This window comes from Oxyura jamaicensis, chromosome 7 (genome assembly GCF_011077185.1).
Source record: "Oxyura jamaicensis isolate SHBP4307 breed ruddy duck chromosome 7, BPBGC_Ojam_1.0, whole genome shotgun sequence".
Classification (NCBI taxonomy): Eukaryota; Metazoa; Chordata; class Aves; order Anseriformes; family Anatidae; genus Oxyura; species Oxyura jamaicensis.
Window position 1 is genome coordinate 29751927 of NC_048899.1, and position 14350 is coordinate 29766276.

General features: G+C 67.7%; 1 protein-coding gene across 2 annotated transcripts; it reads left to right on the plus strand.

Moving 5' to 3' along the window:
• The first annotated feature begins 2748 nt into the window (after nucleotides 1–2748).
• On the plus strand, nucleotides 2749–14350 carry WNT6 (Wnt family member 6). Of its 2 annotated transcripts, none has more exons than XM_035331236.1 (4): nucleotides 2749–3394; nucleotides 10978–11198; nucleotides 13091–13392; nucleotides 13607–14350. In XM_035331236.1, the coding sequence occupies exons 1-4, from the start codon at nucleotides 2928–2930 to the stop codon at nucleotides 14066–14068; spliced, it is 1452 nt and encodes a 483-aa protein (XP_035187127.1). In that variant the 5' UTR covers nucleotides 2749–2927; the 3' UTR covers nucleotides 14069–14350. The 2 variants fall into 2 exon arrangements, with proteins under 2 accessions (XP_035187127.1, XP_035187128.1); XM_035331237.1 differs by having other exon boundaries at nucleotides 2781–3394; nucleotides 10983–11198.

A 14350-nucleotide genomic window follows, 5' to 3' on the forward strand; every position in this document is an offset into this window, starting at 1 on the left:
CTCACCGCCCGCCGGCCCGACATGAAAGGGCTCTGTGCCCCGATAAGGCCCCAGGCGGGCGGCCCCGTGGTGGCAGCGCCACGGCCGATCCCGGGGGCAGCCCACGGGGACCCCTCGCAGCGAGCCCATGCCCAGATTCCCCATCGCCGCTGCGCCCGTGCGTTGGCGCCGGTCGGGGAGCTCAGCACCCTGCTTGGCCCACCGCATGGTGCCCCCGCGCCCTCCGTCTCCCACTGGTGGCAGCGCCCCGCGGGCTGGGGGCTGTCCCCACGCAGCCTCCCCCCATATTTCGCCAGCCCCTCCGTGCTGCGGACGGGGCCGGTGTTGACTTAATGAGCTCATTCTGCTCCCGCGGCGAGGCCGCAACCCGGTGCTGGTGACATCACGCGGCGCTGCCATGGGGATGCCGCGATGTCACCAGCACCGCGATGACCTCACGGCGGGAGCAGGGGATGGGGCCAAGCCGGGTTTGATCACCGGGGTCCTCGGCGGCCAGGGAGGGGAGGGACGCTGGGAAAGTATGCGGCCGCTGAGCGCCGCCGTGTTTGGCTTGGAAGTGGCCGCGCTTTCCCCGCAGCGGGGAGGGACGGTGCCCTTCCTCCCCCCAGTTTTCCCTCCTGCAGCCCCCACCTTGCAGCTGGGGGGGTTGGGGGATCGGGGGACCCCCGTCGCTGCCCTTTGGGGTAGGTGGAAGGGGCAGAGTGGGGACGATGCGGGGAGGCTGCATCCCCAGGCTGGACCCTAAACACCCCATGGCCTCGTGCAGCCATCCGGGCACTTCCCTCCAGCCGGTGGCAGGTCTGTCACTGCCACTTGGGACCCCACAGATGGTCAGGGGGGGGACAGCCGAGCCCCCAGATTTACACTGCGGGAGCACAGGGGAGCCCCCATCCCCTCGGCACCCCCCCGTCATTAATTTCCATCAGTGGCCAAGCGGGGCCAGGGGTGGCCGAGGAACACGGCGCTTTCCCCTGATAGCAAAAATAAATACATTAAAATTCTTGCAGGAGGCAGAAGAATGCGGGACGGCAGGAAAAAATTGTTTTATAATTTGTAATAACACAAAAGCTGGAGGGGGGGGGGGGGGGGGCAAGCGGCGAGAGGCGAGGGAAGGCAGAGACAAAGGGTTGGCCATAGCGGAGAAGGACAGCCCTGGCTCAGCACCTCCACCGGGACCTCGTCCCCGAAGGATGAGACCTGCGGGTCCCGTTGCAGAGGAGGAATGAGCAGGGCTGGTCCTGGGGCTGGGGAGTGGGCGTCTCAGCAGCTCCGTGCCTCAGTTTCCCCTCGCTAATGGGGGATTTCCGTGCGGCTGGCAGACAGAGCGCAGCCCCCCACCGCATGCAGGTGCCGGCCTTTGCCCACCCCTCTCGGGGGGCTTCAGCACAACACCCACCCACTCAGGCCACCTCTCACAGACAAGCTGGGGGCATTACAGCCCCCCCGGCCCCCCCAGCCCCACGAGGGGCCGCTTCCCCTGGCCGCGGCGGCGGGGACGTGACAAGGCGAGTCGCTGTGCGCCAGGCGCACCTGCTGGCGGGACGGGGCCCCCTCCCTGCTCCCCTCTTCGGGATGAAATCAAAGGGATTTTTCTGCCCTTAGGAAATCAGATAAAGGCTTCTCACCTGCCCCGCGCTCCCTTTGCGGCGCAGACGAAGGCGGCGGAGGCGGCCGGGCGCTCGGGGCGGGGGACAACAGGCACTTTCAACAAGCCGGCGGATGAGCTGCGTGCCGCAGGCACGGTGTCACCCTGTCCCCAGCCCCGGCCGGGACGTCCCCTGCCCAGGAGCTGCCTGGTGGTGATGGCCCCCTGTATTCGAGGCGATGGGGGAGCCACGGGGCAGGGGGGATGGAGGCTGCTGGGGGGAAGCAAAGGACCCCAGGGACGATGCAGCAGCCCAGGTGCAGCTCGGGAAAGGTCCCTGTGTCCCCATGCCAGGGTGAGGACAGCTCGAGGCTGGTCACAGCGCCACGGATGCTGAGCTGGAGGCCGGTGTGGGAGGGCAGGGTAGGAGCAGGTGGGAAACCTTCAGAGGTGGTGGGAGTCTCTTCCCTCCCGCACCCACAGGGGGAGGAGAGCCGTGCCAAGCTGCAGATAAAGCCTGAGTCTTTTGCCACCAAATGCTGCTGGCGGGAGCCTACGTGCCCAGGTGAAGGGGAGGAGGTGCTGGGGATGAGGACCAGGGGAGCACTGATGGGCAAGAGCTGGAGATGGGGGCAACGCTGCCCTCCTGGGAAGGGGGACAGAGCCCACATCTCTGCTGGAGGGAGGGGTGGGCTCACCAGCAGGGAGGATGCTGTGGCTGGCCCATCGCTGCTGCCAGACACCCTGCTTCCCCTGGGGAACCATTCCCAGGGCAGCTCAGGATGGGTGAAAATTGGGGTGGCAGCCTATGGGCACCCTTTCCTCCTGTCCTGAGCTGCCTGGCCCTGCCATCTCCCTGGCCCCTCAGCTCCCCGCTGCCCCGGGCAGGTCCCTCAGCCTGGTGTGACCCATGCTGGGGGCTGTCCCCCCTCCCGGTCTAGCTGCAGCTGAGATGAGATCACCCTAACCAAGCCGGCCCTCCCCACACTCCTCTCCTGCTCCTTCCCCACTCTGCTCGCTCCTGGGGCTTGCTCCTCGCCCAGCTGCCAACCCCCCTGCCCAGGTGCTGCCTGTGAAGAGCGGGGTGCTGAGGGATGCTTGGGGGTGTCCCTTCTCCAGCGTGCCCCGGTGGGACAGCCTGATGCGGTGCCAGCAGTGCCAGGGAGCGGGGCAGACCCCCCAAGGACACCGAGCAGAGGGCGGTGCGGGGATGCCAGGCTCGGCCAAGGGACACCCGGGGCCATGCAGGTGGGCAGGTGGTGGGAGGGCACCTTGAGGAAGGGCCGTGCCAAGCAGGGCGGCGGGGCTGGGCAAGCCGTGGGCACTGCCCGGTGCCCGGAGGATGCCCGGAGCCGTGCCCGTGCCCACGCCGTGCCCGCGCCGTGCCCGTGGCTGCGCGCAGGGCGCCGCGCTTGGCATCCCCGAGTCCCCCCGCCCGGCCCGCCCTGTCCGTCCCCCCGGGCTCCGGTTTCCCTGTCGGAGGCAGATGCTTTCGCAGCCCTGTCCCTCCTCCTCCTTCTGCGGAGCAGCCTCCGCGCCGCGCTCCAGCCGCCCGGAGGTGCCTGCCCGGCCCAGCCCGGCCCGGCCCGGCACGGCCCGGCCCCGCCGGCCCCGGGCTGGCGGAGGGAGGCAGCGGGCACCCAGCCGCGGGGCCCCGGCCAGCCCCGCCGCCCTCCTCGGGGGGGCTCGGAGGGGGCTCGGCTCTCCTAGCCGCCCCCCAGCCCCTGGCAGGATGTTGCCCCCCTCCCGGACCCAGCTGGGGCTCTTCTTCATCCTCCTCTGCCCCGCCAACATCATCGGGCTCTGGTGGTGAGTAAGGGCATCCCGGGGGTGGGCGCGACGTGGGCACCGGGGTCCCGAGCCCCTAAGGGGTGGTCCCGGCTTGGGGACCGAGCCCCTGCACCCCTGACACCCCGACGGTGGGGACCGAGGCTCGCCGGGGGGGCAGAGCCAGCCTGGGGGTGCACACCGGGTGGGTTCGGGCTCCCCCGGGGCACTCAAGCATGCTGGAGAATAGTGGGGGGCAGAGGGGTGTGTGTGTGGGGGGGATTGGGGTACAGGGCACCCCGATCCCGCAGAAAGAGCCCCAGCCCCCCCCCCCACCCCCCCCCACAAGCCCGCTGCCCGGCAGGGTTGTGTGCTTGTGGGGCGGGGAGGGGGAGCGGGGGCCTCCAGACCCCTCCAATAAGTCAACTTTAATTAAAAGCCCGAGGGTCCCCACGGCGTCCCCTCCCGAGCGGTGCCCTGGCCGCGGCGGGGACAAAACCCCTGTTTGTAATGGTGCCTTCATCAAAGGCAGGGACAGTGCTTTGCAGGATCCCGGAGGGGGTGGGGGATTCATTACAGGCGCAGAGCTGGGACCCAGCCTTGGAAAGCCCAGGTATCTGTCGAAACATGAACTATTTAAATCTATTAAGAATTTCACCCAGCCTGTCTTTATCCGGTTTTAAGTGCTTAGATTCCAGCTCCCCGGCGTGCCGTCCGGGCTATCATTCATTATCTGAGGCTATTCGTCTCCACATTGTCACACTCTTTTGACCCCTAAAATAAAGCTCTCCGTAAGCCTTTCCCCTCCCGTTCCCCCGCCCGCCCGGCAGTGATTTATTCCGCGGCTCCATCCCCTTCGCCAGCCCCGGCTGCGGGGATGCGGGGCGAAAGGGGGCCCTGGGTGGCTACAAACAGTGCCGTCGGCGTGGCACCGGCCGGGTTCGTGGGGAAGGGGTTAACGTGGCTCAGAGAGGGGTCTCCCTGCCGGGCAGGGTGCGTGCCGGGGGTCCCTCGCTCCCCGCCGCTCGCCTCCGGACATCTGCGCCATCCCGGGGCACGGTCCCTCCCGCTGGCTGAGAGCTGCGTTCTTTTTCCTCGGCCAATTCTCAGCCCGCTGCTTTGCGCACGCAAAAGCTGTCCCTTCGGCCGTCCCTGCTGTCGTTGCCCGGCCCCACCAATACCCACCAGAGCTCCCCTCGTCCCCAGGCTCGTGTCCCGCACCCCAGCGGTGGCACCAACCCACGGACGGGGAAGAAGGGGCTCGCTTTGCCCTCGGTTTGGGGGCGGGGGATGGGGCCAGCGCGGGCAGGGCGCTCCGAGCCGCGTCTCTCCCCAAGCACGGGTCCCGCTGGTGCTGCGACTGTGCCCTGCGTGCGCTGGCAGCGCCGGCTTGGGGAGATTAGAAGGATTTGGCAGAGGAGGGCAAGGGGTCAAACTTGTTTTTTCTTCCCTTAAAAAAGATAGAGAAAAAGAACCTTTAATTTAAGAATAAGAAGGCAGCTGCAGGCAGCGTGGCCGAATGCGCCGGGCAGCGCAGGGGGGTCACCGGCACGCACGGGGCTTTGCGCAGAGTGAGTGAGCCCGGGGGAGGCGAAGCCCACCAAAGGGATATGCCAGGCTTCCCAGGACGGGGCAGGTGGCTGATTCACGAGCTGCTTACCCCGGGCAGAACCTGGGTCTCCTGCCCTGCTGAGATCACCCCGCACATCCAGGGAGCTCTTCTCATGTGGGGGAGAGCCCCGGCGCTGCCGGCCCTGGCAGCAGGCTCCGGGCAGGCACCTTCCCACGCACCTGCTGCCGTGACCCGGCCACCTCCCAGGCGGGGGCTGCGTCCTGGTGCAGCTGTGCCTGGGCTCCCCGAGCACCCAGGGCATGGTGGCAGTGGCAGAGCCGTCCCTTGCCGTCCCTGTCACCGACGCACGGGGATCTCGGTGGTGTGCCTTTGTGTTTCTCCATCTGTGCACACTCGCTTGGCTGCAAGGTGCTGCGGGGGCACCCGTGGGTGCTTATCCAAGGGGGCCCACCTGCGGGTGCCGTGTGGGGGCTGCCTGTTTGAGGTGCCTTTTCCCTTTCTGGTGACAAATGGCCTGTGAGAGCGGCATGGCTGGGCGGCTCGTGGGTCCATGTGCACTGACAGACAGGTGCTGGTTTGGGGCGATGTCAGAGGAGGGACGTTATACGTTCCTGATGAAAGCCTGAGAAAGTCTCTTCACTGCTGCAGGGTGTCCCCAGATGGATCGCTGGGGATCCAGCCACCCTCATCCTCCACCCCCTGAGCCCTCGCGTTGGAGTCGAGGCAGAGGGACGGAGGGAGGGACACGTACCTTCCCGTGGCAGACGGCAGTGCAGATGGGGAAGACGGGCTGCTCACGTGCTGCGGGTCCTTTGACTTGCACCAGGCTGCAGGGAAGCAGCTCCCCTTGCTCACACCACCCCTGTAAAATCCGTTTCTTCCTCCTCCCTCCATTTTTTCACGTTTGTCACCCAGCTCCTTGTGCAGGGATTCCTCCCTGAACAGGACAGGTGGGGGGGATTGGGGGCTCCCAGAACAGCAGGGACATAGGCAAACCTGGTGTCCTGGGAGCCCCACGCATGTTTGGGGCGGGGTTTTGGCTGAGATGGTTTGTGGTCGTGTCCCTTGGACTGCTCAGGCATTGCATCGTATCTGGCTGTCCCCTGCCACTCACAGGGGCGCTCACACTGACGTGTGTCCCCGAGCTCGCCCTCTGTCCCATGTGCCACCCTGCTCCCGTGCTTGGTGGTGTAGCCCCAAAGCCCCCTCTGCCCTGCAGCCCCCAGCCCAGCCAGGTTGTGCTTGCCGGAATGGAGGCACCTTGGGGACGAGCAGAGTAAGGAGATGGAAGAACCAACCTCAAGGTCAGAGCAAGGGGGAAAATCATCCCCAGCACCTGCAATGACATAGATTGACCCTCCCTGCCCCTGCACCCCTCCCCACCCAGCTGGCAGGTCTCAGCGTGGCTCCTCTGGACGGGGAGGACCCATCCTCTAGCACCCACGGGCTCCCCTTGCTGCACCCTGGCTCCCACTTCCACTCCCCCCACAGCCACCCCAGCTCGGGTCTCACCCACCGCCGGCCTCCCCTTTTCCTCCGCCGCCCCGACCAGCACCCACAGCACCACGAAGCACGGCCGAGCCTGTAAGGGCAGGCTGCTGGCTGGCGTGCCCTTGGCTGAGCCGTGAGTCACCCGCCGTCCCGCTGACCCACACCCGCCACCCCGCAGCCCCCAGGGTGCCCACGGGCTGTCCCGGGCATGCCCCGGCCCCGGCTGCCCTGGCACCGGCAGCACCGTGCAGGCAGCAGAGCGCTGCCAGGGGGGAGCCCTGCCCCGTGGCATCCTCTGGGGCAGCCACGTTGGGTTTTCCAAAAGGAAAATGTTTCCTTCGCGCTCTGTAGTGGCTTTAGCTCCAGAATCGGGCTACCGTGCTCAGCCTAGTGTGACCCTGCAGCCAGCAGGTCCCTGCCGTGTGAGAGCTTCCTTCCTTGGGGCAGCTCTCCATGTATTTGCATCCCGTCCCTGCCCCTGGTGCCCCAGGGAGGGCAGGGCAGGGGTGCCGCAGCTCTGTCTGACCCATGGGATTTCCAGCTCCCGTGATGTCCCCGGCGCTGCTCAGCAGCCAAGCCCTGCCTGTGCCCCCCAGGCTGGTGACTTGCTGCTTACTCACCCCACCGTGCTCCTCCTGCTGGGCTTTCAGCACCCCCCGCCCCCCCCCGGGTCAGTAACCCAGCTCCAGGCACCCACACGCATCCCCAGGCGAGGAGCCAGGCGCTCGCGGGGCATCTGCGTGGGGAAGCAGGGAAGGTGGGCTGGGGAAAAGCCACGTCCCCCCCTCACCCTGTGTGCACAGGAGATGGGCACGCTGGTGGGGTGAAGGTTTGGCTCCTGGCTGAGATTTCCTTGCAGGATTTCCCCTGAGTGTGAGCTGGGGATTGGTGGCTGTGGCTCTTGAGGTGATGGAGCGGTGGGGTGGCGGGGATGGGGTCTGCAGGTTACCCGTCCCCGCAGGGATGTGCCAGCAGCTCAGCCCTGCAGGGCTCACATCCTACAGATCTCGCCTCTCCAAACAGGCGGAGAAACACCTCTGGGCTCAGGGGGGTGGCTGGGCACCCTTGGGTGCTGCGTCCCCCCAGCCAAAGGCATCCAGAGGCAGGGTTGGAGACCTGGCTGCGAGGTGAGCCGTGCCTTCGCTACCCCACAGCAGGGCCCCCCTTTTATCGAAGCAAGCTGCAGGAAATCCCGTCATCCTGCACGCCGAAACCCAGGGCATGGCCAGCAACCTCTGCCAGGACACGTCCCAGCCTTGGAGCACAGCTCCACGACCCTGCTCCGAGCATCTCGCAGCCCGCATCGGCACGTGGGCAGGGTGGCACCAGGCAGCTGGGCTGGGAACGTGAATTTTAGGGGAGGGATGGGGATCAGGGAAGCCGAGCACATCGCTGGGCTGCGTCTGAATGTCCCTGAAGCAAGGAGCTGAGGCACGGGCGTGCGGGCAGCCTCCAGCCGGGTGATTTAACACGACCCAGGAGCGGGCGGCTCTAACACCTGCACCCTGCTCCAGGGCTGCCTCTCCCTCCTGCACAGCCCGTCCCGGTCGGGTCCGCTTTCCTGGCCCATCCTGGCAAAGTGCACATGAAGGCTGACCACCCTCTTCCTCACCAGCTCTGCCAGCTCCCACCATCGCCTCCCCGCAAGCCGGGACCCCGTGGGCTCCCCCTGTGCCCCATCCCCTGGCAGGGAGAAGCCCTGCCCCGTGCCCCCGGGGTGCTGGGGGTGCTGGGGCGTTGTGCCAGGCTCCTTTGGGTTGGGAACTGGACTGGAGGCTCAGTGACCCCGCGCTGGGGCAGAAAAGCTGGGCGTTATGTCTTCGGAGCCCCCAGCTCTGCCGTTCTGGAGAACACGTGCAGAGCACAGGGCTCGCACCAGAAGCTGGCGGGGGTGTGGATTTGTAGGGCAGCTCCAGGTCCTCTTCCGTGCCTCAGTTTCCCCTTTTCACAGCGGGGGCAGACCCCATTTCAGGAGGCTGCCACCCCCCGGGCACCGTCTCGGCGGTGGGCGCAGGGATGCCGCGGAGGGGCTGCAGGGCTGGGGTGCCCCGGGCGGGCTGGGGGGGCCACGCTGGCGACCCGGCTCCATCACCAGGGCAGAGGGAGGAGTGCCCGGCGGCAGAGGTGGGGCACCTTAATTGTAGATGCGGGAGGCCTTGGAGCAGGACAAGCTCAGGCAGATCTGGGCCCCGCGCCGGAGCCCTTGCCAAAGCAGTAGCAGTTTGGCAGCATTTTTCTTGCCCTTGTGTGCCCCCCCCAGCGCCCCCCCCCCCCCCAAACCCTACAAAGCAAAAACAGCTCTCGGGCTCCCGGCAGCCTCCCCTCGCGAGAAAGCAGAGCCCAGCGGAAATTAATCTCGCGCGGGGCTTAGGCAGCCCACCCCACAGCCGGGCCGGGCTGGGGACCCCCGCGGTGCCGCCAGCCCCCGGCCCTCCGGGGCCGAGCTCTCCCCGTCCTGCCGGCCCGTCTGATCCGGGGTGAGCCGCAGTTCAGCATTTGATCTGAGGGCCCGAGGGCTCGCGCATCGTTTTTATAACAAGTACAAAGAGTCCTCTCTTAATGAAAGTCCCGGCCCGGCTCCCCTGCTTCTCCACCCTGCCCCATCAGCCAGCCAAGCGGCCCCGGCCCTGTCACATCACTCGGAGGCGGCGATGCCCGTGAGGACGGCATGGTATGGGATTTGGGCAGGCTGGTGGCGTCCCACGTGCCTCAGTTTCCCGATCCGCAGGGCTGCTGGGACACGCTGGGCTGTTTCTGGCATCAGGGAGGGCATTGGGTCCCCCGGTGCTTCCCCAGCTGCTCAGCCCTTTGCAGCCTGGCGTGCCAGCACGGGGATACTGGGCTGTGGGGAACAACCGAAGCTGCGTGCTCCCCAGCAGCGCTTTCCTCCCATCCCCTGCGGGAGGCCACCTTTCCAGGCTCTGCATCTCTTGAATCCTTCAAACCCCCACAAAGCACCAGGGATCCTTTTCCAGGCTGAGAGGACACATCCTCCCCAGCCCTGCCTCCCTCGCAGACGCGTCCAGCAGGGATGTTCCCGGCCCGGCCCCATCCCCGCTCATCCCCGGGGGAGCTCAGGGCGAGCAGTGAGGGACAGGTTAGCCTGGTCCAGGCTTGGCAGCCTGACGTGGAGCAGGGGGAGCCTGGGAAGGGCTGCGACCTGAAAAGCAGGGGCTAGGAGGGGGCTCGTGGCTCCCGCAGCCTGGCGTCCGCAGCCCGGTGTCCTGAGCACAGCCCCCCAGCTGAGCGAGAGGGAGAGAAAATAGGGAACCCGGAGCGTACTCACACGCAGAGATTCATCTTGTGATTTTCGAGCCCCTGGGGCTTGGCCAGACTATAAAGGCCTGTCTGGGTCTGGAAGCGGCGCTGCAGCTGGTGCTCGGCAGCGAGCGGGGCCGCCAGCAGCACGGGCAGCCCTGGTGCTGCACCCAAAAAGCGGGGAACCGCTGCCACGGGAGGGGACAGGGCTGGCACACGGGTCCCTCGGTGCCGCCGATGGGACCTTGCTGGCCCTGCTGGCCCAGCCCAGCACCGCCGGCACAGCGCTGGGAGGCTGGATGACAGGCTGCTGGTGCTCAGCTTGCAGCATCCCTGGGGCAAAGCGGCTCCAGTTTGCACAAGACCCCCCCAAAATCCCAGCTCGTAGCCTTGGGGCAGCCGCGCTCTTCCCCTTGCAGCCCTGGCGCATCCCGAACTGCTGGGGGCACGCCGAGCCCGGCGAAGCGCGAGTCCAAAGCACAAGGCCGTGCTTGGGGCACGCTGAATTCGGGCAGCCCGGGGCCACACGCCGGCTGAAGGCAGCTCGGCGCTGCAGGACGGGCGGCGTGGGCAGGAGGCTGGCGGCACGCAGCGTGCCTGCCCTCTGCCCGCGGCACCGCTGCGCCAGCGCCCGCCCCGGCACTGGGCAGAAGGCGTGGGGGAAGTACAGGAGTTTCTGTAGCCAGCGGCGTGCCGTCGTGCTCAGGCTTTGCCTCGCAGCCCGGAGAGGCAGCACCTCTCTCCAGCTGTGCTGGCGAGGAGCTGGCCCTGGCAGGGCCCCAGCCGGGACTTGCCCTCCCGCACCGGGATCATCAGGGCTGATGCCGCGCGCATCCCTTCCTCGCCTGCCCGCGGCCCCTTCCCCGGGGTGGGTGCCCAGGAAGGGGAGGCGAGCGTGGGAGCTGGGGAGGGAGCCTGGCCTGAAGCCCGGGGGCTTTATCTCCAGCAAGGTCTCTGGGCTCATATCCCATGGGGTAAAGCAGAGAGAAAGCCCTGAGCTGGGGAGGTGATGCCCGTGGGGTGCCAGGAGCAGCAGCCGCCCTGGGCGTCGTTCATGCTGAGGAGCCAGGGTTGTGCCAGGCCAGTGCCAGAGCCAAGGAGCAGGCACTGAGCAGCACAGCATCTCTGCCACCTCCACAGGGGACACCACTCACCCCCAGGGATGTCCCCAAGTGCCTTGGGGTGTGCGGGACGCAGCTGGCACTGCCCCGTGGCCCCGCTCTGTCCCCGGGTCTGGCCGTGCCCTGCCCCCGGTCCCCCCGCTCGGGTGCTGGTTTTGCTCTGCTCGCTGTCCCTCCTGCAGGGCAGTGGGGAGCCCCCTGGTCATGGACCCCAACAGCATCTGCCGCAAGACGAAGCGGCTGGCGGGGAAGCAGGCGGAGCTGTGCCAGCTGGAGCCGGAGATCGTGCAGGAGGTGGCCAAGGGCACCAAGCTGGGCGTGCGGGAGTGCCAGTACCAGTTCCGCTTCCGCCGCTGGAACTGCACCAGCCACAGCAAGTACTTCGGCAAGATCCTGCAGCAGGGTAAGGCCGCCTCTTCCCCTGCCTCGCTGCTCCCCAGAAAGCACCCCGTGCACAGGTGTGTGTGTGCAGGCACGTGTGTGTGTGTGTGTGCGCGCAGAGGGGCTTGCTCGGTGCTCCTCCTGAGGTTTTACTGCCGGGACTTGTCTCCCCGTGTTGTAATGAAGCAATTAGCGATGCTCCCAGACAGCGCGGGGCTTCACGCAGCCCAAGAATGCACCCTCGTCTGGCAGTGATTTACTGCTCCCCCGGGACCCCGCTGCGTGCAGGGGGAAGGGGCCTGGCGGGGAGGTGGCCCTGGGGAGCTGCCCTCGCCCCACGGGTGCCCAGAGGCTGCAGATCCCTCGTCCTGCCCTTGGAGCAGGGTGGGCACCCTGACATCACCCTGCGTGCACTTCCCATGCCCGAGGGCCCGGGGGGCGGGAGGTGGAGGGGACGCTAAAGGTCCTCCCATTCAGGACACTTCCACGGGCACTGCGCTGTGGTGCTGCCCCTGCTCCCACACCAGTCCCTGTGTGGGGCAGTGAAGGTGCTGGTGCAAGCCCTGGTCTCCTTGGTCACCGCATCTCCCTGGCACGCACGAGAAGAGAGCAGGCATGCCCTTCGGTCAGGGTGGCGGTGCCCCGAGGACAGCATTTTGCTGCTTTCCTCCTCTTCTCTTCCCTGGAGGGACTGGCAAGGGCAGAGCACCTTGGGCACCCCACAGCTGTGGGTGACGGCCGGGAGCAAAGCTGTGCCCCCAGGGAGACACGGCTCCCCAGGAAACCCTCCCCACAGCACCTCCAATCCACGGCAGGGTGGCTGGAGGCTGAACTGCCTGCTGCTGGGGTCAGCCAGGGCCGGAGGTGATGCAGCCGCCTCGGGCTCCCCTCTCCCTGCGAGGATGCTGCGGTGAGCCCTGCTTCCCCAGAGCCCCGCCGGGGTGGGCACAGCCGTGTCCCCATCCCTCCCCGTGTGTGCGAGGTGCAGCGTGTCAGGGCGTGCTGGCGTGGGGCAGCCACGTGTCTGCAGGAGCTGGCAGGGAGCCGCATCCCCACGCAGGGTGGCACGGGGTGGCAGGCTGCCCCCCCGAGGGCACTGACCGCCCGTGAGGCAGCAGGCAGGGTCCTGGTGGTAAGGGGCAGGAGGGACAGGGTAGGGGACACCTGCCCCCCCCCAGGTGGCATGGCTGGAAAGGTCTCGGTGTGCCCAGTTCCCTTTCCTCCAGTTCCCATCTCCCCTGCCCACCCCCACTCGGGCTGTGCCACCCCCTGTGCCCCGGTCACTCCCTGGGTGTCACCACCCTGGGCCATCCCTGCCCTGGCACCCAGGGACCCGCCTGGCACTGGGGGGGGTGCGGGAGCCCCCCGAGCAGGGCGCCGCGCCCCCGCTGCCAGAATCCCCCGCTGGCTGCGGCTGCGAGCGGCAGGTCCGGGCAGGGGAAGGATGCTTGGAATTTGTGTCCCGGAGCAGAGAGAGACAGGAGCAAATACTAATAATAAATAATCCTGCAGGGTGGAGGCTGCGCCGGTGCAGGAAGGGGGGCAGGCATCGCCCCGTGGCAAAGTGGGTATGGGGGGAGAGCAGGCAGGACAGCTTCCTCGCTGCCACCCGGCAGAGTGCATGTGGCACCCCCGGTGTCCCCTGTGGCACTGCTCTACTCCCTGGGTGCCACCGGGGAGGGCATTTTGCTGTCTGGGGGGGACGTACCCATCCTTGCAGAGGCAGGTGTGAGTTCTGGTTTCCCACCGGCAGCCCCTGGGACCTACTCTGGGACGGGCGCATCACCAGGGAGCGGCACCGAGCAGAGGGGAAGGGGAGATCCGAGCCCCCACGGGTGCAGGCGAAGGGGTGCTTTGCTTGCAGAGCCTTAGCCAGAGCTGACCCCGCGTCCCGGCCCTGCTCTTCCCCTGCAGACATCCGAGAGACAGCCTTCGTGTACGCCATCACGGCGGCCGGCGTCAGCCACGCCATCACGCAGGCCTGCAGCATGGGCGAGCTGCTGCAGTGCGGCTGCGAGCTGACCCGCAGCCGGGCCCCCCCCTCGCCCACGGCGGGGCCGGGCACCGAGGGCACGGCCTGGGAGTGGGGGGGCTGCGGGGACGACGTGCAGTTCGGCTACGAGAAGTCCCAGCAGTTCATGGACGCCAAGAGCAAGAAAGGGAAAAACGACATCCGCGCCCTCATCGACCTGCACAACAACGAAGCCGGGCGCTTGGTAAGGGGCCCCCCGTGGGCAGGAGGCAGCACCACCCCAACCCCCCTGGGTGAAACAGACCCCAGCACGCTCCAGGGACCATTTGGAGGTGCTTTGGGAGCCCCTTATCCCCCCTCAGTGTCCTCCCCGGGACCAGGGCAGGGCGGATGGGCTGGGGATGCCGGGAAGGGTGCCGGGAGGGGACCGGGGTCTCAGCGCCGCCGTCTCTCCGCAGGCGGTGCGCAGCTACATGAGGACAGAGTGCAAATGCCACGGGCTGTCGGGCTCCTGCACCCTGCGGACCTGCTGGCGGAAGATGCCCCATTTCCGCGAGGTGGGGGACCGCCTGCTGGAGCGCTTCAACGGCGCCTTCAAGGTGATGGGGGGCAACGACGGCAAGACCCTCATCCCGGTGGGGGACAACATCAAGCCCCCCGACAAGCAGGACCTCATCTACTCGGCCGACTCGCCCGACTTCTGCTCGGCCAACCGCAAGACGGGCTCGCTGGGCACGCGGGGCCGCGTCTGCAACAGCACGGCCATGGACACGAGCGGCTGCGACCTGCTGTGCTGCGGGCGCGGGCACCGCGACGAGACCGTGGTGCTGGAGGAGAACTGCCTCTGCCGCTTCCACTGGTGCTGCGTGGTGCAGTGCCGCAAGTGCTCCGTCCGCCAGGAGCTCAGCCTCTGTGTCTGACGGCCTCCGCCGCCCCGCTGCCACCCCGCCGGGCCCCGTCGGGTGAGGACACTTCGGGGGCCACCCCCCGGGATCGTGCCGCGGGCGTGCCGCAGCCCTGGGACATGGAGAGGTGACCCGGTGGGTCCCGGAGAGCAGGCTGGGCTGGCGGATGGCGAGCACAGCTCTGCGGGCGGGATGTTCCCGCTGCCTGGGGATCCTGCGGGGCTGCCCGGCATCCCCCCGGCCCCTCAGGGGGGTTGCGGGTGCAGAGCTTCCACTAATAAAGCTATTTAAAGCCGG